Source organism: Emydura macquarii, unplaced genomic scaffold (genome assembly GCF_026122565.2).
Source record: "Emydura macquarii macquarii isolate MOO-44397 ecotype Brisbane River unplaced genomic scaffold, CSIRO-AGI_Emac_v2 contig_374, whole genome shotgun sequence".
Lineage (NCBI taxonomy): Eukaryota > Metazoa > Chordata > Testudines > Chelidae > Emydura > Emydura macquarii.
Genome location: NW_027130511.1, coordinates 9,672,510 through 9,695,004, shown reverse-complemented (window position 1 = coordinate 9,695,004; position 22,495 = coordinate 9,672,510). Strand labels below are relative to the sequence as shown.

At 40.4% G+C, this 22,495-nt stretch overlaps 1 protein-coding gene across 3 annotated transcripts in view; it reads left to right on the top strand.

Moving 5' to 3' along the window:
• Positions 1–22,495, top strand: part of MIPOL1 (mirror-image polydactyly 1) — a 272,270-nt gene that overhangs the window by 95,729 nt on the left and 154,046 nt on the right. For all 3 annotated transcript variants that reach the window (XM_067533876.1, XM_067533883.1, XM_067533891.1), the window contains exons 7-9: positions 778–907; positions 8,584–8,617; positions 8,879–9,049. In XM_067533876.1, the coding sequence (XP_067389977.1) occupies positions 778–907; positions 8,584–8,617; positions 8,879–9,049 (335 nt within the window). The remainder of the gene's footprint in view (positions 1–777; positions 908–8,583; positions 8,618–8,878; positions 9,050–22,495) is intronic.

Genomic DNA, 22,495 nt, shown 5'->3' with positions numbered 1-22,495 from the left:
ATTTTAGTGGAAGCAGGACTGAGGTGGGGATTCTGACGGTGTTCCAGAGATGGTGTTAGGTATGCTGACACGGGAGATGCAGGAAGAAAAAGTAAGCCCAGTGTGAAGAATATCTTGACAGTTCCTGTCCTTGGGAGCAAACTAACAATAAATCTTAGTTTATTGGCACCTAATCCTCTAAGGTCCATGAATGTTTTAACAGATAATATAACAATATATTAACAATAAAGTAAAGGCTTGACAGGGAGAGAGGAATGCTGACTATGTTATCTTTGTGATACCGGAGAGGCACCATATGCGAGCTAGATTGTGGACTACTTTGGGGCTAGTTAAAGTGTGGTGTTAAAAGTAACTTCAGGGAATCCTTTCTATTTATCTTATGTCCTGCTGTAAGAAAAGGGGTCTAGTTGCATCTGATATGAAAGTGAGCATCAGGAATTAGCTTTGTATTCAGAGTCACTGCTTCACTGAAGTGATGGTTTCCTTGTTCTGTGTGATAGTCAGGAATTCAACTCTAGAACTCTGACCCTTACTTGTTCCTCTAGATATTCATGTTAACTAGCAATAGCACTTTTGATGGTATTCTCAAAACTGTAAAGCAAAATCTTGTTATGGGTTCTTCATATTAGCAAATGTTTTATATAGGAAGTACAGTAAAGACCTGATCCAAAGGACACAGAGATGTGTGGAAAAACAATTGATATCACTAGGCATTAGATTAGGCCCCATATGACGGTACAACTAAAGCTTTGCTAAACATACTGGTCATTTTTGCAGCACTTGTGGAAGAAGTTTATACAGCTCAACGAGAACGTGATGAAGCCGTCATGGCTAGACTTAAGTTAGCCAATGAAGAGAGAGATGAAGCACTTCTTAGAGCCAAACATTTGGAGCAGTCTCTTAAAGAGTATGTATATTTTTCTGCTATGTGTAAAAGGATGGCTATTTATTGGAAGCCAAGGGAAACCTGATAGTACTGAAAAGTGAACATGTGGTAAATCTTAACATGAATTCCAGTGTGATAGAATGTAAGAGGATATCAATAGTCTCAATATACCAGCAGTATGTATAGATTTGTTGGGATTCTTTTAAAATGTTTTCAGATGACGTCACATATTTCTTTTCAGATGGAGAACAAGGTGAATGATACTGGTTGCAAAAGAAAAAAAAAAAAAAAGAAAAAGAAAAAAGATCCACTATTGATTTATTCAGGGATAAATCAGGGAAGTGTGACATTTCATACAGGGGTTTTCTTCTCTTGGAGTACAAGGTTATCGGTCAGAAGTTGTACCGTATAGGAAATCAATCGAATCTTTGAGCCCACTAGACATTTCTTTTAGCAAATGTTCTGCTAATTACAGTGGAAGTGGGGGGGAGGGGAAATTACGCTTTACCCTCCTACTCCTTTTTAATGCAAAAGTCATTCTTAATTTAGGAACAATTGACTATTTCAGTTTCCCATTCTCTCTTTCTCTTTGCCTTTATATTTTTATCCTTCTTGCTTTTTTCTCTTTTCCTCTTCCTCTACTGTTTTCTCTCCTCACTTTCTTGCCCAACCCTAATTTTCTCCTTTCTCCTGTTTCTTCAGTACATCCTCCCTAGCTTGTGCTTTATTTTTCGTTTACCCCAACAATTCCCACCTTCCTCACACCCAAATGCACATGTGCTTGCTCGTTCTCTCTCTCTTACTTTGTTAGGGTCCTATATCTCCATTGCCCAGGGGGCCTCTCTCTTTCTGAGAAGACAGTCTAGCATCAGAGTATAACCACTAGGGTTGGCAGGAGAACAAGAATGGTTTTGAACTTGGTTTTTAGTCCACATAGGAATGAATCAGAGACCTTTTTGAATTTTTTTGTGAAAAACAGAGGAGAGAGGATATGATACATTCTGGCCCAATTAATATTTAAGTATTTATACAAAATGGAACAGCTCCAACTTGAGAGATTAGATCTATAGCCTAGTGATTAGGGCACTCACATGGGATGTGGGAAAGACTGCCTGAGTCGGAACAGGGACTTGAACCTGAGTTTCCCATGTCCCAGCAGAATTCTCTAACTACCTTTTGGCTATCTGGGATTGGGGGAGAAAGGGCATGGGGTGTCTTTGTCCAGAAATTCCATTCTGGACCTGAAGACCCATCCCAACAAAAGTTTTATTGAAACAGATACGTTTAGACAAATCAGCATTTTCCAATGAAAAATGAAAAAACGTTGTCAAAACATTCCATCTCTAGTGAGCAAACCAGGCTAATGTTTCTATCATAGAGTGTGCCAGACTAGCTGAGGTGGAATGACAGGGTAGGTCATGCTGGTGAGAGAATGGCATTATAGTTGAAGGAAAGCTTAGAGTCAAACATAGTAAAAATCTTAAATGAATCAAACTATACCATAGAATCTCTATAGATAGAAATTCCATGCTGGATTAATAAAAGTATAGCAGTAGAAAGATACCAGCAACCACATGACCAGGATGGTGACAGTGATTGGGAAATGTTCAGGGAGATCAGAGAGGCTACAAAAACAGAAAACTCAATAATAATAGGGTATTACAACTATCCTCATATTGACTTGGAACATGTCACCTCAGGACAGGATGCAGAGAGAAAATTTCTAGATACCATTAAAAACTGCTTCTTGGAGCAGCTAGTCTTGGAACCCAAAGGGGAGAAGCAATTCTTGATTTAGTCCTAGGTGGTGCACATGATCTGGTCCAAGTGGTGAATGTAGCTGAACTGCTTGGTAATAGCAATCATAATGTAATTAAATTTAACATCCCTGAAGGGGGGGAGGGGACAAAGAAAATCACCATAGTAGCATTTAACTTTAAAAAGAGGAACTACACAAAAATGAGTAGGCAAGGTGAATGGAAATTAAAGGAACAGTCATGAATTAAATCCCTGCAAGCTGCCTGGAAACCTTTTTAAAACATTGCAATAGAGGCTCAAACTGAAGGCACAACCCCATGCTCTGGATGTCCCTAAACCTCTGACTGCCAGAAACTGGGATAGGCTGACAAGGGATGGATCCCTTGATAAATTGCCCTGTTCTGTGCATTGCCCTGAAGCAGTGGCACTGGTCACCATCAGAAGACAGGAGAATGGGCTTGATGGATCATTGGTCTGATGCAATATGGCCATTCTTATGTTATGAATGTAGAAGTTTAGTGTTGGTGGGGAAAGATGCAGGACCCAGATGCACCCTACCACACACTCACTCACACTTTCTCTTTCTCTCTGTGCAAATGTTCTGTTACATCTGGAGATAAAGCAATTGTTAGTTTTTTATCAGCCATTCACCTTCCCTCTTTGCTTCTGTTGTGGACTCTAATAAATGGGCCACAGGAGGAGTTTGTATGTGCAGTTTCAAGTTTCAGGCTTGGGAAGCAGCGTTGCTCCTTTCATGGCCCTTGGTCAGCCTTTGGTATCACCAACAGACAGCTCTCTCAGCAGCAGCATATAGCCTTCTGGGGAAGAGGAAGAGAGGTACTTAGAGAGGAGGGGATGGGGCAGAGGGGAGGAGAGCCAGCAAAGCGCATGTAAAAAAGCAACAAGTTAAAAGGGGAAATAAAGAAAAAGTATACAGAAAAGAGAGACGTGAGGAAGGGAAAAAAGAGCACATGGGAAAGGAGAAATGAGGGAGAAAATGCCCGGAGAGAAAGAAAAGATGACATCAGCTGAACTAGCAGTAGAGAGATAATTCATTCAAAGACATTCTAACAGAAAAAGGTTAGGAACTACTGCTCCAGGGAGTTAGAAAGAGCCTAAGCTTGTCTGTTGTATGAAGCCACTAAAGGTATCCATGTATCAGGCTGGTAAAGAATATTAAGATAATATATTTGACTGTACTTCCCCAGTATGAGCCCTAGGCTGGTCCTTCTTTGAAGAATGAGAACTGAGTATTGGTCCAAATGTTCAGAATTTTGGAAATTCTGCTGCAATTTGAGTTCATCCCCACAATATGTTGTATCACTTAGAACAGACAGTATTTCACAGTAGCAAGTATATTATCTGTAAGCTTACAACATAAAGTAAATACAATAGATCTTGCATTGTACTTAGTTGCTACTTTTTAAATCATTGATTTGAATAGGAAACCTCATTAACTTTCTTTTCTCTAAGGCAAAATGGATATCTGCCTGTCTTTGGGTATTTTTATTATTTGGGTGTGATGGACCAACCTGGAACTGTGGGATAGCTGTGCCCCCTTAACTCTCCAGTGCTGTGCTGGTGACAAACAGTGAACCCCTCCAGGTGCTGTTATCACTCAGTTACCAACATAGAGAGACACATCCAGCTAAGTTGCATGAATGCTCTCTAAGCCATCATGAACTGCACATAGGGAGACACCAGCAAATTCCCCCCAGGTCCAGCCTTGTACCCCAGAAGTATACCATCTTACGCTGCTGAAGGCCTTCTTTTGAACAATGCAAGCACATTAATTAGTTCACCACTTGGTCAAAGGATAGTGGACATGCACCACCCTTTTTAATCTGAGCAGTTTCACCAAGCACTTTAGACAAACTCACTAATAACTCACTAAGTATAAAACATTAAAATACATGTATTAACTACAGAAAGATAGATGTTAAGTGATTATAAGTGTTAGGCATAGAGGTCAAAGTTGGTTGCATGAGAAATAAAAGGTAAAATCACAGTCTAAATTCTAAACCTTATTAGACTAAGCAATATTTGAACCAAGCAGTTTTTCTCACCCATTAGGCGTTGTAAGCAGTTCACAGGCTGAATTCCTTGCTCAGTCTGGGACCAATCTCTCCAGTTCAAAGTCTTTTCCTTCCGATTGTTCTTGTTGCCTTCAGAGTAGGTGGGGGAGGAGAGAGGCCCTGAGCTGATGTCAGACTTCAATTTATACCCTCTCAATCCATGAGCATGGAATCCCCTTTGTTTATGTGCTTTGGGAGGGACCACTAGGAGAGTGGAATCTCCTTAATGGGCCATCAACACATGGCTGGCTAATCCTAATGTAAATGTTTTGGGGGTATTAGTTGCTTCTTTGTTGCCACCGAAAGGCCAGCTGTGGGAGTCTCTCAGCCTCACAATGTATTTTAGTAGCGCACACACAGCAGAACTTCACATACAATGGTAACACATATAATTCAATAGGATAGTAATGTTCAACAGATCATGACTTCTCAATTGATACCTTACAAGGCGTACTTTGTCCAAAACATATCATAATCATAGTACAGTGGTGAATATGGGGGTTCCAGGCTGTTATTTTGAGGTACAGAATATCACCCTGGGACAAGAGGCATATTTTTATTACTCTAATCCCCTGGACTAAAGTACTTTCTGTATCAGAGGTAATTGGGTAGGAAAGACTTCATTAGAAAAACTATTCTCATGGAGCTTGCCTTACAAACTTTTTTCTTGGTGGAGCAGCTGATTTGTATACAGTAAGCAACCTGCATTTTTCCATACAGAAACATCCCCATTATTTTTCCACATTTGCATTTAACCCCTTGGTACTGAGAGTTGGGAATTTACATTCATGTTTTGTTGTTTGTACTTGATGATTGCATTAGAGCAGTGGTTCTTAACCTTTCCAAACTACTGTACCCCTGAAGCCTGAGTCCCACCCCCACGGGGCTGAGGCATGTAACTTAGTTTCATGGCGCCCCTGTGGCTCCAGGCAATTGCCTTTCTTGCCACCCCCAATACCAGCTCTGCACTTGCGACCCCTCTAAAACTGTCACAACCCCCAGGTTGAGAAACACTGCATTAGAGAATAAAGCAGGGAAATACCAGTTGTCACTGGCCAATGGGTTAAAATAAAACTAGATCCATTTGCAGTAGTATGGCTGCCTTTAATGTGTGCTCCATTAGTCAATTGATTTTACAAGATCTAGGAGAGAGCTTTACCCACAAAAGGTAATAATACTCACTTTTTTCCTTCTAGTTGGGTGGTTTCTACCGTTGACCTACCTTGTTAGCAGGTGTTGGAAACCTCCAGGGAGATGCCAGTTGAACCCTCATGTGACAGGTGTAGGTCATTTGCTAATTCTCGAAATGATAATGATGGTTCCATTAGTGAGAGGAATCTAGGGGCTTGGACTGATCGCTTTTAAAGGAGGAACTCCAGGGGTAACCAAGCTAGGAGTGAGAGTTCAGGCTGGAGTTTACATTTTTTTGTGTAAACTTGTTAATAAAGTCAAATTCCATCAAAGAGGTAAGGTGTGAACCTACTCAGCACATGTTGACTGTTTTGGGGCATGCTGGGAATACCATCTGCCAAGGCCCTTCCAGATAAATATATTCCACTATCCAGCAACAGTAGAGCATTCCTTTCTGAATTATTTCTCTTGATTACAAGAATTCAGGTGGCTTTGTCTGACTATGAACATGTACAAATTGATCAAAAAGGACAGAGTAAATTCACTAATTACCATATTAGGTAACTGCACTAGTCTTCAACGTCAAAGGTCAGATGGCAGGAATGGGTTGATTTCACCATATACCATATTTAGGGTCATGAAGACTAGTGCATACAAAGGCACAGGGTTCATACACTGTCAATTGCTGTGTGGCTGAGGGATGTTTTGTTCAACATCTTCATTAATGATCTGGAGGATGGGGTAGATTGTACCCTCAGCAAGTTTGCAGATGACACTAAGCTAGGGGGAGTGGTAGATACCCTGGAAGGTAGGGATAGAATACAGAAGGACCTAAACAAACTGGAGGATTGGGCCAAAAGAAATCTGATGAGGTTCAACAAGGACAAGTGCAGAGTCCTGCACTTTGGATGGAAGAATCCCATACACAGCTACAGACTGGGGACCGATGAGCTAGGCCACAGTTCTGCAGAAAAGGACCTGGGGGTTACAGTGGATAAGAAGCTGGATATGAGTCATCAATGTGCCCTGGTTGCCAAGAAGGCTAATAGCATATTGGGCTGCATTAGTAGGAGCATTGCCAGCAGATTGAGGGAAATGATTATTCCCCTCTATTCGGCATTGGTGAGGCTACATTTGCGTTATTTTGTCCAGATTTGGGACCCCCCACTACAAAAAGGATGTGGAGAAGTTGGAGAGAGTCCAGTGGAGGGCAACAAAAATGATTAGGGGGCTGGAGCACAAGACTTCTGAGGAGAGGCTGAGGGAGCTAGGCTTGTTTAGTCTGCAGAAGAGAAGAATGAGGGGGGATTTGATAGCAGCCTTTAACTACCTGAAAGGGGGTTTCAGGGAGGATGGAGCTAAGCTGTTCTCAGTGGTGGCAGATGACAGAACAAGGAGCAACGGTCTCAAGTTGCAGTGGGGGAGATCTAGGTTGGACATTAGGAAAAAGTTTTTCACGAAGAAGGTGGTGAAGTACTGGAATGGGTTACCTAAGGAGGTGGTGGAATCTCCATCTTTAGAGGTTTTTAAGATGTGGATTGAGAAAGCGCTGGCTGGGATGATTTAGCTGAGGTTAGTCCTGCTTTGAGCAGGGGGTTGGACTAGATGACCTCCTGAAGTCCCTTCCAACTCTATGATTCTATGTTTGAAGGGTGATCTCTGACAACAGCATCACAGTATAAATTACGTGTAGTTCTTTGGCAGATGTTGGAAGTTTGGTGATTATGTAATCTGTTTTTGATATGTCAAATTACAGCCTCTGCCAGAACTGCTTTTTTTATTAGTTACTTAGTATGTGCTGGTTCCACCACTTGATTAGCTGTCCCCATTAAGTATTTATGAGCTGGGGGAGACTGCACTTTTTTAATGTTAAAGCTTAATTTTTAACAATGTTAATATCTCTGTATTTTAAACCCCCAAATATTCTGTAAATAATAAGAGGTTTAGCTATTATTGTAATTAACTTTTTAATTATTATTAAAAAAATGTAATTTCTCCTTTAATCACATCTGCATGCAGAAATTTGTGCTATTATTCATTGCTGTTGCAGAGCACAATAGCAATTGTTGGGCAAAATGGCAAAACTGTTTACTGCTTCTTTACATCTGGCATATTAGTAAATGTGCTAGTGAAACAAAGAAAAAAAAGAGTGCAATATTTTTGTTCCAGAATTAAGGAAGGGCACCACAGGAGGCTTAATTTAACTCATATATTTTATGATAGAATGAAACAAAAAAAATTTCTAAGTGAAGTTTAACCAAAATGTTTGTCCTCAGAGGGGGAGGGGAAGAACTACATTTTGTTAAAACAACCACACACACACATACACACACACACACCTACTGTCCTATTTCATTTTGGGGTGCAATAAAGACAACAAGAATATAATTTCAGGTTAAAGTTGTAAGTCCAGAAATAAATAAAATAAGAGCACCAGTGCTTTCTATCACTAGGGAACTTTCTTCATCTAAGCACATATGAACAATTGATCCTTGTAGTCATATATAGCAGTAAACATTAATAACTTAACAGTCTGAAGTCAGTGCTGAAGATATGGAGCATTATTGAAAGATGGAGTCGAGCAGGTGGCACTTTAATATGTTCAGTGTCATGGTTGACTCTAAAGACTAGTAGAATGAAATTACTTGAGGTTCTAAAGATTTAAAAAGCGAACTCATTTTGCTGCACTAAGGAAATGCTACTGATCAGGCTTTCTGTGTCCCTTTTTTCTAGGCTAGAAAATATTAACCCTGAAGAAAATGACATGGTAAGCCATTCTCTGAGGAGATTTCTTGATGTCAGTCTTATATCTTAGAGGCTTAAGTTCAATTGAGTGGGTTTCAAGAACTAAGATGTGGGAAAAAAAGAAGAATTGACACACTAATAATGTACATCTTTGCTGCAATATGAAAATTCAATAACTTCACTCAGTCAATTTACAATTCACATGTGCCTATTAATTAAAACCCTATATTAAATAAAATATATTAAAACTTCATGTCTGACTAACATATAATGCTGTTGGTAGACATTACAGGAATTACTGAACAGAATAAACAATGCCGACACAGGGATAGCTATACAGAAGAATGGAGCGGTAATTGTGGATCGAATACACAGGACCAAAGAGCGTAAAAACAAAATAACAGCTGAGGAAATGAATGCAGTGATAGAAGAACGGGATGCTGCTTTGTCTCAAGTAAGTCCCCACTAGTCTATAAAAGCATTCAATGCCAAATTCCCCCTCTCTCTGTCGTTGGGGAAACCAATTCTTCCATGTATGTTTCCTGTTGAAAGTTCACTTTTTAAAAAGTCTTTCCACCCAGAGAACTCTTGAACACCATGCAATTGTTGTAGTATAATAGGAATGCTACTTAAAATGGCCTTAACAATGTTTGCAAGCCACTGTTCAAAGAGAAAAGATTGTTTTTTGCCTCTAATATTCCAGGTTACAAAAGATGCTTCTCTGTGTTTTTTCTTTATTTAAATATAGCTTCCAAAGTATTAACCTTTATTGAACTGCTAAGGGCTTGATGGTGCAGCTCATTATGATGGTGTAAATGGACATACAAGGTGCCGGGCAACAGTGCACTGGGCCCTAAATATTTGTAAAGGGTTAAAGATTTTAAATGGCAGAGAAATCCTGTCACATGTAACTATCCTTTAGGACAAGCAAATTCTTCCCTACGGTTCTGCATTCAGGAACTCAAAATCAGTATATGGTCCCTATGTACTGTCTACCATACTCAACAGAAATTTGATGTCCCTTCTTGCTCCTGATACCTCTGAACATGGCCCCTTCCATCTCTCTAGCTCTACAAAAGAACACAGTTCCCCGTCCCTGAAATAGGCTATGTACACACTGATGGCGGCAAATTCGCCGCTGTCAGATCAGTTGAGCAGTAGTGAAGACACACTCAATTGATCCAGAAGTCAATCTATTAAAACCACCTCCAAAAAAAGCATAGCGCTCTGTTGACAGGAATGCATTTCCCATCGGCTCAGCGCAGTGGAGATGACATGCTAAAGGGAAGTTACGAAGTCAACTGCTGACAAATTTTGCCAGCAGTGTAGACCTGCCCACAGGCAGAGAGCCCTCCTCCTCTGTTGCTTCACCCTACAAGTCGTACCTCACCACAGAGTCACTTTGGGTTCTCTGCCCAGTCTTGTTGTTGAAAATATTGGTTGAATTTACATTGTACTAAGAAGCTATGAGGTAGGAGAGAGTTCTCTCCACACTCTGAAACTTCCTCCTCTTCTGCTGTCACTTATGTTCTTATGTTCTACTCTATTTTACCCTGGCCAGCCACCTCTGCTTGGCATGCAACCATACTCACATAGTTATGTAATTGTAAAAGGCATTAATATTGGGTTCCATTATTTTCTGGTTTTCCACTTTTTTTCCCTCACCGCATTTCAAACACCAAAGACAAACTTTTTGTGAAATAAGTCGTTTTTCTTTATTATTAAATAAGACCTCTGGGAAACTGGAAAATTGTGTTGCATGAAATGCCGTGAATGAGCCAGGTGATTCTGAAACTGGAGATTTTCACTATTGGCTGTGCTCCCCTTGTCTGTTGGTTCATTCTTTGTTCAGGACAGATATACATATTAAAAAGAGAATTTCTGAGGACATTTGTTGGAGCAGTTGCTTTGCAGCATCCGGTGGTGTGAATAATTTATTTTTTAGTTTCAAGGGGAGTAGGATCTGTGTCTTAATGTACATTTAGAATAAATTATAGGCATTTAGCGACAAATTCTGCTTTCATTGTGCAAGAGGTGGCTGTGCAGAGGATGCCTACAGAGTGCACAGAGAGGGCTCCTGCAGCAGAGAAGGGGTGGAGTCAGAGGACCTACTACTATTGCAGTCTTTAGTCCTCATTCCTGTTGCGGGAGCCACACAGGGCTACTTCAGCCAGCCTTGTTAGGGCCCTTTTCCCTCAAAGAGATGTCCAAAACCTATGCACAAGTGTGAACATCCTCCACATAGCTGTGGGGTTGGGCTTTTACACTGTAGATGGATAATAATTGATAGAGTACGGCTTATAGAATAGCCAAGGAACTGTGAACAGAGAACTGTAAATGACAAGAGTTTCAAGGCAGAATTATAAAAAGTTATTTGAGTAAAGCATAAATAGTTTGCTAAATCATCTGCACTTCAGGACATGTTGGTACTTTAAATTTATTCTCTTCTCAACTAATTTTAATTTGTTGATTAAATTATACAAATTTACCAGAATATATCTTAGTAATTTCTTTCTCCTCAGTCCATCTTTGCCTATTTCCTGTCTTCTCCATTCATTTGCCACTCCAGAATTTCTTTGATTATATTTTTATTGTTTTAGAAAGGTTATAAGTAGCATGATTACTGGTGAAACACCCAGCAGTCCTGCGAAAAGTTTGTGCTAGTTTTTAAATTACTATTGGCTTTTCTTATACAGGACATTGAAAGTTGGGCAAGCAGTAAGAGAAAAGATTTAAACAAAGGAGGAGAAAATGTTTGGTGTATTTGGTTTGTTGTTTTTATGGGGATTTTTGTCACAGTGTGTCAGATGTGATAATAATTAAACCAAGCATTAATAAAAGGTCAGTTATTCCACACAATAATGGCTTAGGTGCCAAGAGCATCAGGGGCAATTTGCACATCTGTTAGCATAGTAGTTTTAAGTAGATAGTGCAGGTCATAAAAAAAATTGTAATCTGAATTATACTGTGCTACCAACAGTTGATGCCAAGCGGTACTATTCCACTTGATGTTCATTACAATTCATAGTCATAGGGCTTTTTAAATAATTATTAATAGAATTCTGGGAAATTGACTGATTGAAAACCTAAGTCATTTTATGTTTACATCTAAGAAGCTCTTATAACTAAAACTAATATTCTAGAATGTGTAAAATAAGTTTTGGAATTGAGGACACCATTTCAAACCACATTTCTTAATTGATAATGGTTTGGGAACTTGTGAAATATACAAACTACTAGTCTGTTGTTAAGATTGTAATAACAGTTATTACAATTTATCGGCAAGAAAAATGAGCCAAAATTTTGTATTAGACCACAAAGGGACCGAAGGTAATTCAGGTGATGTCTATAGTTATACTATAATAAACCCAAATTATTGTCATTTAGATCTGGGCCTCAGGTGTTGGTAGCATCTGTAAGATGAGATCTCTGCATTTTCAGTGGACATAAAATAGTGTACACACAAAGGCACATCATAAAAATTGAGCCAAAATGGTAGAGTCAGTCAAACCCTTAGGGAGATGTTTGTAGTCTATGACATTTAAGAGCACAGCATTTAAGAGTTGAGAATTTCTTGGGTGGTGGAAAATAAAAGTTTTGTGAGACCGTGGTGAAAGCTACATTCCTCTATACACCTTGCTAATATCCAGTGAGGGAGCAACAGTGCCATTTGAGTTATGAACATAACTGATTTCATATGAGCAAGAACTTCTGTCTGTTCTCAGGGTTTTACAGGTGTTGTTTAAGGAAGCTAACCCATTAACCTACTCAATGAGTCCTTTCACAACCTGACACTTGACAGTTAACTACAATTTACCTGAATAGTATCTAGCTCTTCTGGTATTATTTATAAATATAGGTTTTCAGATTTCCTGAATCAGAAACATGTAACACAGAAGGCATTGCAACTTTAACTTATCATTTTGGTTTCAGTTGGACAATATTTAATATTCTTAAATAATGGATGCACTGTAATAAATTGTGTGCCTTGAACTATTTTTTCATTTGTGATTTTGGCAGTACATTGTGATGGCTCTATTGTATTAGATTATTGTATTGCATGTAATTAGACTGCTATTGTACACATGCTTGACAGTAGTTAACTAGTTATATTTCTTGTCTTCGAATTTTACTTGAGTTTTTCACTGCTGCACAAACTAGAAATGCTCACTAATTTGTAGGAAGCATGGTATAAATGTCCTTCGTGAACAACAAATATCTAGGTCCCCCTGTTTGTTTTGAGATTTTAAATGTGATCACCATGTCTTAAGAGAAGGATGGACCCTATTATCACCATATCGAACGGCACACGTGTGTATAATCTTAGATCATTCACTAGATTGCTGAGCAAATATGCAAACTACATTTTGTATGTACAAAAACAAATACAATAGTATAAACTCAAATATTTGTTACTACTTTTAGTATGCATTTTCAAGTGAATAAAAAACAAACAACTAAAGTATGGCTAAACATTGACATCTATTCCTCCTTCCCCCTCCCGGCCACCAAAGTCAACCTCTTAAAAAAAACTCAACCATTTGGTTATATATGCCCAGATATATTTGTTAGTGTGTAGATATTGTGTTATGGTGTGGAACTTGTGTATATTTTATGGCCACTCTTTGAAAAGAAAACAGAGAGAGACTTTGACTGCCATGGGAATGAAGAAATCAGTTTCTTGGTTTATAGTCAGTTTTACCTTAACCCATTCATAAAAATATCCTGTCCATTCAAATATTTGTAATGTAGTTCTTGTTTTTCTTCACAAGTCTTGCTTGTTTATTGAGTAATCAAATACATTAATGATTAATATTTAATATGAATACAACAGCCTGTAGTCACAATCTGGTAATCTTAATTAAATACTTTAAAGGAAACAGTTACCTGCAGGAGGCAGTATGGTGTAATGCCTCAAAGTAGCAACTGGCTATAAGCCATTTTACACCTTCTGGACAGGAATGTTAATATGATTAAAGGTTTGGCAGCTGAAACTGAGGCATTGAGTAAGACATTGCAATTTTTTTTCTTTCCTTTTGCGGGAAGAAAAGAGATATTTATATCAGTACAGCTTGAAAGGTGCTTTTAAAGGAAGTAAACCAAGAGTGTAGGTAATACCACAGAAGGATCATGTATTTACTGTGTTTTCAGTCCTAACTCCCACATAGTAGATATTTTGTAATCAAGGTACAGTCAGTTGCTATACAAAGTTTAAGTGTTAAAGGTGTAGAATTTGTTGTAGAAGAAAAGTAATAGTTTTATGGCTAGTGTAGCATTGTCTGTTTAATACCCTGGACTGAAGCAGTAACGTAATTGGCAAGCAAACCTGGTTTTACAGTTTTGAATAGTTTGCTCACATCCTGCTCTGCAGGAACATGCTTATGACTGTTCACGTACGAAACTGGCATACTCCCAGTTGCTCATCTGAAACAAGTTAAAGTACCTTTCTCCATTTCGAGGCTCTGTTTGGCATCAGACAGCATTTTATGGTAATTGAGAACAAAGATTGGAAACAGGACGCTTGACTGCCCGCCATTATCAGTTTTGACTAATAACTAATAAATGTCAATAGTGCTAGTGGGCCAACTTCTAAACCTTTCTGAGGCTGTTCTCAGTTCTGATTTTACACCAAATAAGATGTAGAGCTCAGCATTTTCTGTGGTTCATAGGCCATTCAAGATTTCCCAACACATGTGAATGAACATTTTGCATTTAAGAAATGCACCTGTGAGCTGCAATAACTTTAAAAACCACAAAAAAGTGGTTAGTTGAAAAATAGGTTGCGGCTGCAGTCTAAACGAGGGAATCTGTATCCTTTTGTTGAGCGGACAATACTGCATGACCACACTGTTAGAACAGAGGAAACGCCTTTTGCAATGAAACTCTACCTTTTTTTTTTTTTTTTTAAACTAAACCTTTGAAATTAGCATCTGTATTTTACACTGTTGTGCTTATTCTAGCCTTTGCCAATATTTACTGAGTTCACTCTACTGGTATTGGCAATAGAACACCAGAAGGAGTATCTGACAATGATCTAGCTACTGTGCTAGGACACTGCCACTTCTACCCTCTACTGCTGCCTCTAATGCTAAGGCTGGGAGGAGGGTGCCAGATTCACACTTGTCTGTGAAGCAGACAGTTGTTGGGGCGGTGATGGTTTTCAAACTCCCTGGCTTGTGTGGAATGTGATTGCAACTTGAGTAGCGCTAGGACTACCTTGGTTCATTCCCCTACCCAATTCCTCGTTTGCCAGCAACAGCAGCTCCCCACACCCACATATTTCCTGTGCTTTTCTCTTGCTGGTAGCAGATAAGTGTGTGAGAGGAGGAATCTATCACCAGGGAGAGTGAGTAGAAGGAGTTAATGCAGTAAGCACAAGAGAGCCGGCACAGACTGAAAGATTCTGCCTGCAAGCTGCCCCTGTTGCTCTGCTTGTGTTAGAGTGAGCCCTGCTTTCAGTTAGAGAGGGATCAGAGCTAGGGCACAACAGAATACAAAATGAAAGTGCTAATTTAAAAGGTGGGATCTAACTCAAAAAATAACATTGTGGGAGGGTAGAACAGGGAAATGGGGACTAGACTAGACCTCTTTCTCACAGGTGGCTGTAGGGAAACATCACTGCCCCCTCACACTGTAGTCCAAGCCAGTGAAGCTGAGCAGCAGGCACTCTTCTAAGAAATTCACCAAAAAACAAACCCAGTCACACGAGCAATGGTTGTTTTTTTTTTAATCAGTCAGACTCAGTTTTCCTTTCGGTTCTGTTCCACTGAGTTAATGGGGTAAATACTTGGATTATACTGCAATTTTAATTATTTTTAAGAGTTTCCTTGCAAAGATTCACCAAAACCTTCATTTTTGGGAAGGGTGAACAGATCAGCTGATTTATTATCAGGGAGCCAGTTGCAGGAGGAGGCAGTCTCTTAAGGACACACTGGACTCAGCTGTTCCTAACAGGGGCTGCCTGTTTGACTGTACTTCCTGACTGGTGGAAGGGTGGAGCTAGCTACTGTTTAACCCAGCAACAGCCAGAGCTGGCTGGCTGCTGAATATGTTCCTTGTCTGCAGTTGCGCTTGGTCCTGCTTCCTGTGCCTGCTGCTACCTCCTGCTCTTGTGTGTGCTGTAGCCCCTGCCCTTCTCTATCCTTGACACTCCTGCCTCTCTTCCCTGACCAAGTCTCTGGCTCACCCATTGGCTCTGGCATTTGGCTTCTGATCACTGACTCTGACCCTCAGTTCTGCTCTTGACTACATCCCCAGGTGTTCCATGGCCCTGATTCTTCACTCCAGCTTGGCTCTGCTCTAACCTCCAGGCCTGGCTACCCCCATGGTTCTGACCATTAGGCCCGACTACCCACATTCCAGTCATGTCCTTGACAGTTTGAGCAGTGCAAGAGACAAAAACCAAAGACCGTGCACAGCTCTGAGTTTGACACCTGCTAAGGCCTTAGTCTTTCTGACGGAGGTAATGGACACCTTGCAGAGGCTGTGGTCCCATATCTCAGTCCTGTAGGTGCAGATCTTGCTATCTGGAGCCAAGGTCACTCAGGACCCCAAGATTCTGCTGCTGGCCCAGTTTGACCGTGATCATGGGAAATTTTACAGCTTTGTGAATTGATGCCAGCTCCTGTTCATGCTACATCCCTGTAATTTACCACTGACCAGACCTTAAGGGAGCTCATTATTATCTCTTTAACTGAGGCGTTCCTGGCCTGGTCGTCCCATCTTCTGGAAACTTCCAGTCCCTTGCAGAGGCAACTTGAGGAATTCAGTTGAGCCATAGCGATTGTTTTGGATGACCTGACCTATTCCCATTCTTCTGAGAGCATGCTTCAGAACATATGCCAGGGGAATAGACCAGTCACCAGGTTGGCTGTGGAATTCAGAGCTTAGTGGCTGATGCTAGGTAGAATGAGACAGCACAGAGCTACCATTTCCAGCATGGCTTGAATGAAGATCCGGCCTGGGTAAAGCCAATGCTCATGCACAACTTGACCAGGAAATCTAGGTCAGATGCTGGCAATTGCCTAGCTGAACACTGATTACCAAGTGAGTCCAGTTTTTGATCCCTCACAAACCAACCATATACTGATGCAGAAAGGAGTCAGCAATGAGCCTTAGACTTATGCTTATATTGCAGGGAGCCTGGGCACTACATCCAGGAGTGCCTTGGTAAAACCCATGTATTGTCCCAATGAAGAAAGCTCCTTTCTTTTTCAACCGGTGCCCTGGCTATGACTGGCCAGCAAGCCACCACCCTACAGCTTCCTCTTTGGTTTTGATATCCTGCCAGGTCTGAGATTGAGCTGAGGGTGCTGGTGGAGTCAGGGTCCTCCAACAACTTCATGGACCTAAATTTTGCTGGGACGCAAAACATCCCTACTCATAATACCATCCCTGATTTAGTAGAATCCTTTGATGGGTTCCCTCCCCCCTTCTTTAGGCCAGTTACTTATCATACAGCATTGTGACCACTCTCCAGACCACTGGGAGGTTCTGAAATTTGGACTGATCTGTCCTCCTATTCCCATGTCATCCTCAGTATTCCTTGGCTGGTTGCCCATAACCCATTTGGACTGAGGCACGATGCGCTTTACCTCAAGATTCTGCTGCCAGTTTTGTTTTCCAAGGTTAGGTGTTAGTCCCAAACCCTTTAGGAGTGCAATGCAATGGCTGAAGGGGGGACTTTAAAAGTAGATGCTACCATCTCTGTCACCCCTCCATACTCTTTAGGTATTCACTGCACTGATGTCTTTGACAAAAGGAGGGCAGATGTTTTGCTACCACTTTGCAGTTATGATTGCCCATCCACCTGCATTCTCTTTGGTCATATTTACTCCCTTTCAGAAACAGAACTCCATCTGCTCTGGGAATACCTCTGTGAGAATTTACAGAAGGGGTTTATTCATCCTTCCAGCTCTCCAAAGACACCAATCTTTTTCATGGCAAAAAAAAAAAAAAAAAGTTGGCTCCCTGTATTACTAGCCCCTGAATAGAGTGACAGTTCGAATTTGCCACTTCATTAATGAACTTTTTGAGAGACTTTGCTTGGCCAAGATTTTATCTAAACTAGACCTTCACACAGACTACAGGCTGGTTCATAAGAAGGAAGGTGATGCGTGGAACACAGTGCTCCATACTTGACATGGACATTTTGAGTATTTAGTTATGCCATTTGAGCTATGTAATGCTCCAGCTATGTTTCAGCATTTTTGTGAACATTTTCTGGTATGTGATTGACCAATTCTTTATTTATTTAGATGATATTCTTGTGTTCTCTGAAAACCAGAAGCTACATGAGCAACACATTCTCCTTGTCCTTGACAGACTTCACCAGAATCGCTTCTATGCCTAACTGGAGAAATGCAAATTTGACAAGGACACCGTTGAGTTCCTTGGTTATATCGTTTCTCCTGAGGAGCCTAACAAATGACCCATGGAAAGCGTCTGCTATCACTAGGTGGAGGGCCCCAAAGGATGTCAAGGGAGTTCAACAGTTTCTTGGATTTGCCCATTTTTATCCTCACTTAATTAAATGATTCTCCCACCTAGTCGCACTAATAACTGCACTTCTCCAAAACAAGTTCATTTTGTCTGGTCGAAGGAGGTACAGGCAGCCTTCCATCAGCGAAAGAAAGCTTTCATTTCAGCTCCTGTTCTTGTGGATCCAGACCATGCTAAATCTTTTACTGTGGAAGCAGTTGCTTTGAACATTGCAACTGGGGCTGTACTTTTGCAAACTGTAGACCCCCAGAACCGACTCCATTCTTATGTATATTATACCTGTAAACTAATCCCTGCTGAGAAAAACTGATATCTGGGACAAATTGCTGCTAACAATCTAAACAACATTTGAAGAATACAGACATCTTTTGGAGGGGATTCAGTTCCCACTCGAGGTACTTACTGATCACAAGAATTTAGAAAATCTTCAAACAGCCCATCATTTTATCAAACAGCAGATCCATTTTCTTTACCAGGTTTGATTTCATCATTATCTTCTGCAGTGGGTCATGAAACAGGAAAGCAGATACCTTTTCCTTTAAGGATGAATAGGCCGAAATGAACACAGCATCCTGACATACTGTGCTATGCCCAGCAAATTTCATCTGTGGAACCACAGCTCAGGAGTTGATGTTCCTTATTTTGACTCTACTCCCAAAAAACCCACAAGTGGCCAAATCTGTCAGACACTTGTTTCTTCCAACATCCTGGTTAGCTCAGATTTCCATTCGCACAGTGGTCTACTGTATCCACAGGAAGTGTCTTTACATGCTAGAAAGTTAGCCCAGACCCGAAATGTTGAGAATGTGCCATGATATGCTGGTGGCCAGCCATTTTGACTGCCATAAAGCTCAGGACTTGGTGGTTTGAAGTTTCTGGTGGCCAGGATTGAGTAGTGACATGAAAAAATGTCAGCTCCTGTGACCTGTGCTGCTGGAGCAAATGCCCACGTGCTAAACCATTCAGTCTACTGTAGCCTCTGCCCACCCCACCTGAACCCTGGACTTCACTGTAGAACTACCTTGCCCCCAAGGTTGCACCATCATCCTATCTGTTGATCTTTTCACTAAAATGGTGCTCTTTATTTATTTTTTGCTTTCTCCCCACTAGTCTGGAAACAGCCTGCTTTTTCCTAAATTATGTTTTTTGGCTCCACAGATTGCCAGCTAAAATAGTGTCTAATTGGGGCCCACAATTCACTTCCCGGTTCTGACATGAACTCTGTCCCTCCTGAAGCCCTCCACAGAAAATCACTTCCCAGCTACTCCGCTCCATCACCCCCCTCCTATAGAGGTTCAGGGTCTGGAAGAATACAAAGACTGAGAGATTCTGGATTTTAAATGAATCAGAAATCGACTTTATTCCCTGATAGACTGGGAGTGTTATGGCCCAGAAGAATGATTTTGGGAACCAGAAGGGAATGTTCATGCTCCTGAGCTTGTACTTGCCTTCCACCAGAAAAACTGGGCCCTATGACCCTTAGAAGGCATTCTTGTGGGAGGGGCATGGTACTCCCGGGGAGCCCTGTGCAGCAGGGCCGTCTCTTAGCGAAACCTTGGACAGCTGATTCTAACAGGCTGCCTGTCTGACTGCACTTCCTGATCGGTGGAGTGGTGAAACTAACAACTGTTTAACCCAGCTATAGATGGAGCTTGCTCACCATTCCCTGCTCACAGCTGCACTTTATCCTACTTCTTGTGCCTCCTCCTGCCCCTGCCCCACCTACTCTTGTACCTGCTTCAACCCCTATCCTCCTCCATCCTGGATACCCCATAGTTCTGCTACCCAACCAAGTCTCCTGGGAGAGTGAATCTGTTGCACTGTATCTCTGAAGCAATCTCTCAGTTTGACTACAGGGATGGCATTGATTGATGCCAGGGTGAATTGTGTTCCTCAGTGGAAGGACAGGTCAGCCTGTAGGTCATGGAGGGAGTGGAAATAGAGGATTCTGGATGATTTTCTAATCTCCTTTCAAGAAGTTCTCCTAATAGACTAATGTATCTAGTTTGAATGATAAATATGAGTAAATATGTAAATGTGAATGCATAATTTCCTTGAAAAGAGGGATTAAAATTTGTCTTTTTGAACTTCTGAAGCAAAATTTTAATTAATATTGCATTTTCTCCATTTAATGTCTCAAACTTTTGGCTGAATTCTGCCCTGCGACACATCACTGTTTGTATTGTTAAATCACCTGTTGTGCTTACGCAAACAGTGTGTTTTGTAGAATTTACAAGATACATGTCTGCATAGTATTTGAGGGCATGATTAAACTTTGTATCTTTAATTATAAGCTTTAATACATTTTCAGCTGGAACATTCATCCTCTATTCAATACATAAGAACACTTTCCCCTTTTGAAAATGACAGGAGGGTAGTGCCCATAAATTTGCATGCAAGCTTGTTTGATTAATTGCTGTTTGACTCATCTATCATAGTGCTAAGCTCTAGGATCACACATCTCAGACTCCCAAACCACTTTCTAGAATTAATTTAAATATTTAATGTCAAAACCTTAAGATGAAACAGGAAAAAATGGTTTATCATTGATGGCCTATTTCATTAACAACAACCTGTAGAGGAAATTCCCAATGTGTTATAAGCAATGGAGTACGTACAGTACTTAGTCCGAGAGCGGAATTGTACTCACTGTATGACTTATTTCAAGCACAGGTACCTATAATTATATGTTTAGATATATTTAATGTAATGTTTCTATAAGTGTTAGGCCAAATCTGATTTGCTTATTGAGCACTGACTTTATCTAAAATCACTAACATCACATTGACTTTAATGAAAATTTTGCCTGAGTAAGGACTTAGGTCTTCTGGATTTGGTTCAGTGGATATTACCTTTAAAAATATACATATATCCAAACTGTTAGGGAGGTTTTCCTATTAAATTGGAGTGTGCACAGGCAACATGCTTAAGAAATCTGTCCACAGAAATACATTGTTCTACATGCCCATAGGGCATACATTTTAATTGTCTCTTTGTTAAAGAAGAAATTATATTAAAAAAAATTCTTTACTTTATTTTTATGATTCTTTCCCTTCCCAATGACATAAGTAGAATCCTGTATAAGCATTTATATGGAAAAATTGGTACCTATATTCTGCCTGTCTGTCAATTACCCCATAAAAGATTTCTGAATGTAAAAAAATGGCATCTTTATACTCTGTTTGCCTCCATAAATCCTGAAGTCTATTTAAATAGTAGTTGATTATACTTTTCTCAGTGTAGTATTGCATATGAGCTCACTTTAGAGGGGCAAAGCATCATTATTTTTTATTATAGCAATGAAAACTGAGGGGAGAGAAGGGAGAGGGGAAAAAATCACTATAACAGAAGGAAATAAAAGCTATCGCTGTTTATGCTAAGAATGAATCCTAAATACTTCCATATTTGCTCCTTTTATTTTGAAATCTATGCGACTTGCAGAAGAGGCTGCTTTTGTGGTCAAAATTATCTTTCTGGTGGAGATTTAGTGCCATATCCTCAGCAGATGTAAATCAGTGTAGTTCCATTGACTTCAGTGATTCATAGTTTTCTGAACTGATAAGAGTAAGTTGCAAAATATAAGACATGAACAGCATTCAGCAATGAATGGAGGCACCTTCAAATTATGGTGGCCAAATATATCTGTGTTCGTACTGCTACTATTACATCTATCAGCTGTCTTTGATACAGATCATGGAAGTTGAAGGCGGGTGAAGTTGATTGTCTGCAGATCAAAGCAGAAATGGGTAGAGCTGTTTTCTGGTAGCTTCATTATATCTTCTGAGAGCTCCCAAGATGTAATATTGTCTCGGAGTTGCTGCAGGGCCCTCCTTAGTCATCTTTGCTATTGAACATGCATGTCAGCCTATAAGGAAAGTAAGTGCAGAGGTATTAAAAGACGATTAAATGCCTTTGGTATGTTGATGGCCCATAGGTTTATATTTCCATTTCATTTAGTACAGAGTGAGTAGTCAGGTGTTTTTCTCATTGTCTGGGTGAGGTTAAATATGGATGAGAGCGAGTTGGTTGAGGCTCTGGTAAGAATGGGAAGATAAGTTGGTGGAAACAATGGAGTATATAACAGAGGTTATATAGGCCTCTTTGATAGGTGACTTTGCAACTGTAATATTTTGTTAAATTCCCACCTGCTTTATGTGGCCTGATAGTAACAGTGACCATGACATCTGCATTTGGTAAGGAGGTTGTGACCTCTTCTCTCTTCTTTGACCTAAAGCCCTGAATGGCTTGCGACTTGCCTACTTGTGGGGACCACTCTTTCTAGTACTGCAGTTACAAGCAACGGAAAGGTTCAAGCTGAAGTCTCGCTGGCTTATAAGAAAGAGAATTGTTGGCAGGGTGTTTTCCATGAGGACTTGAGAATTGAATTCCCTCCCCGTTG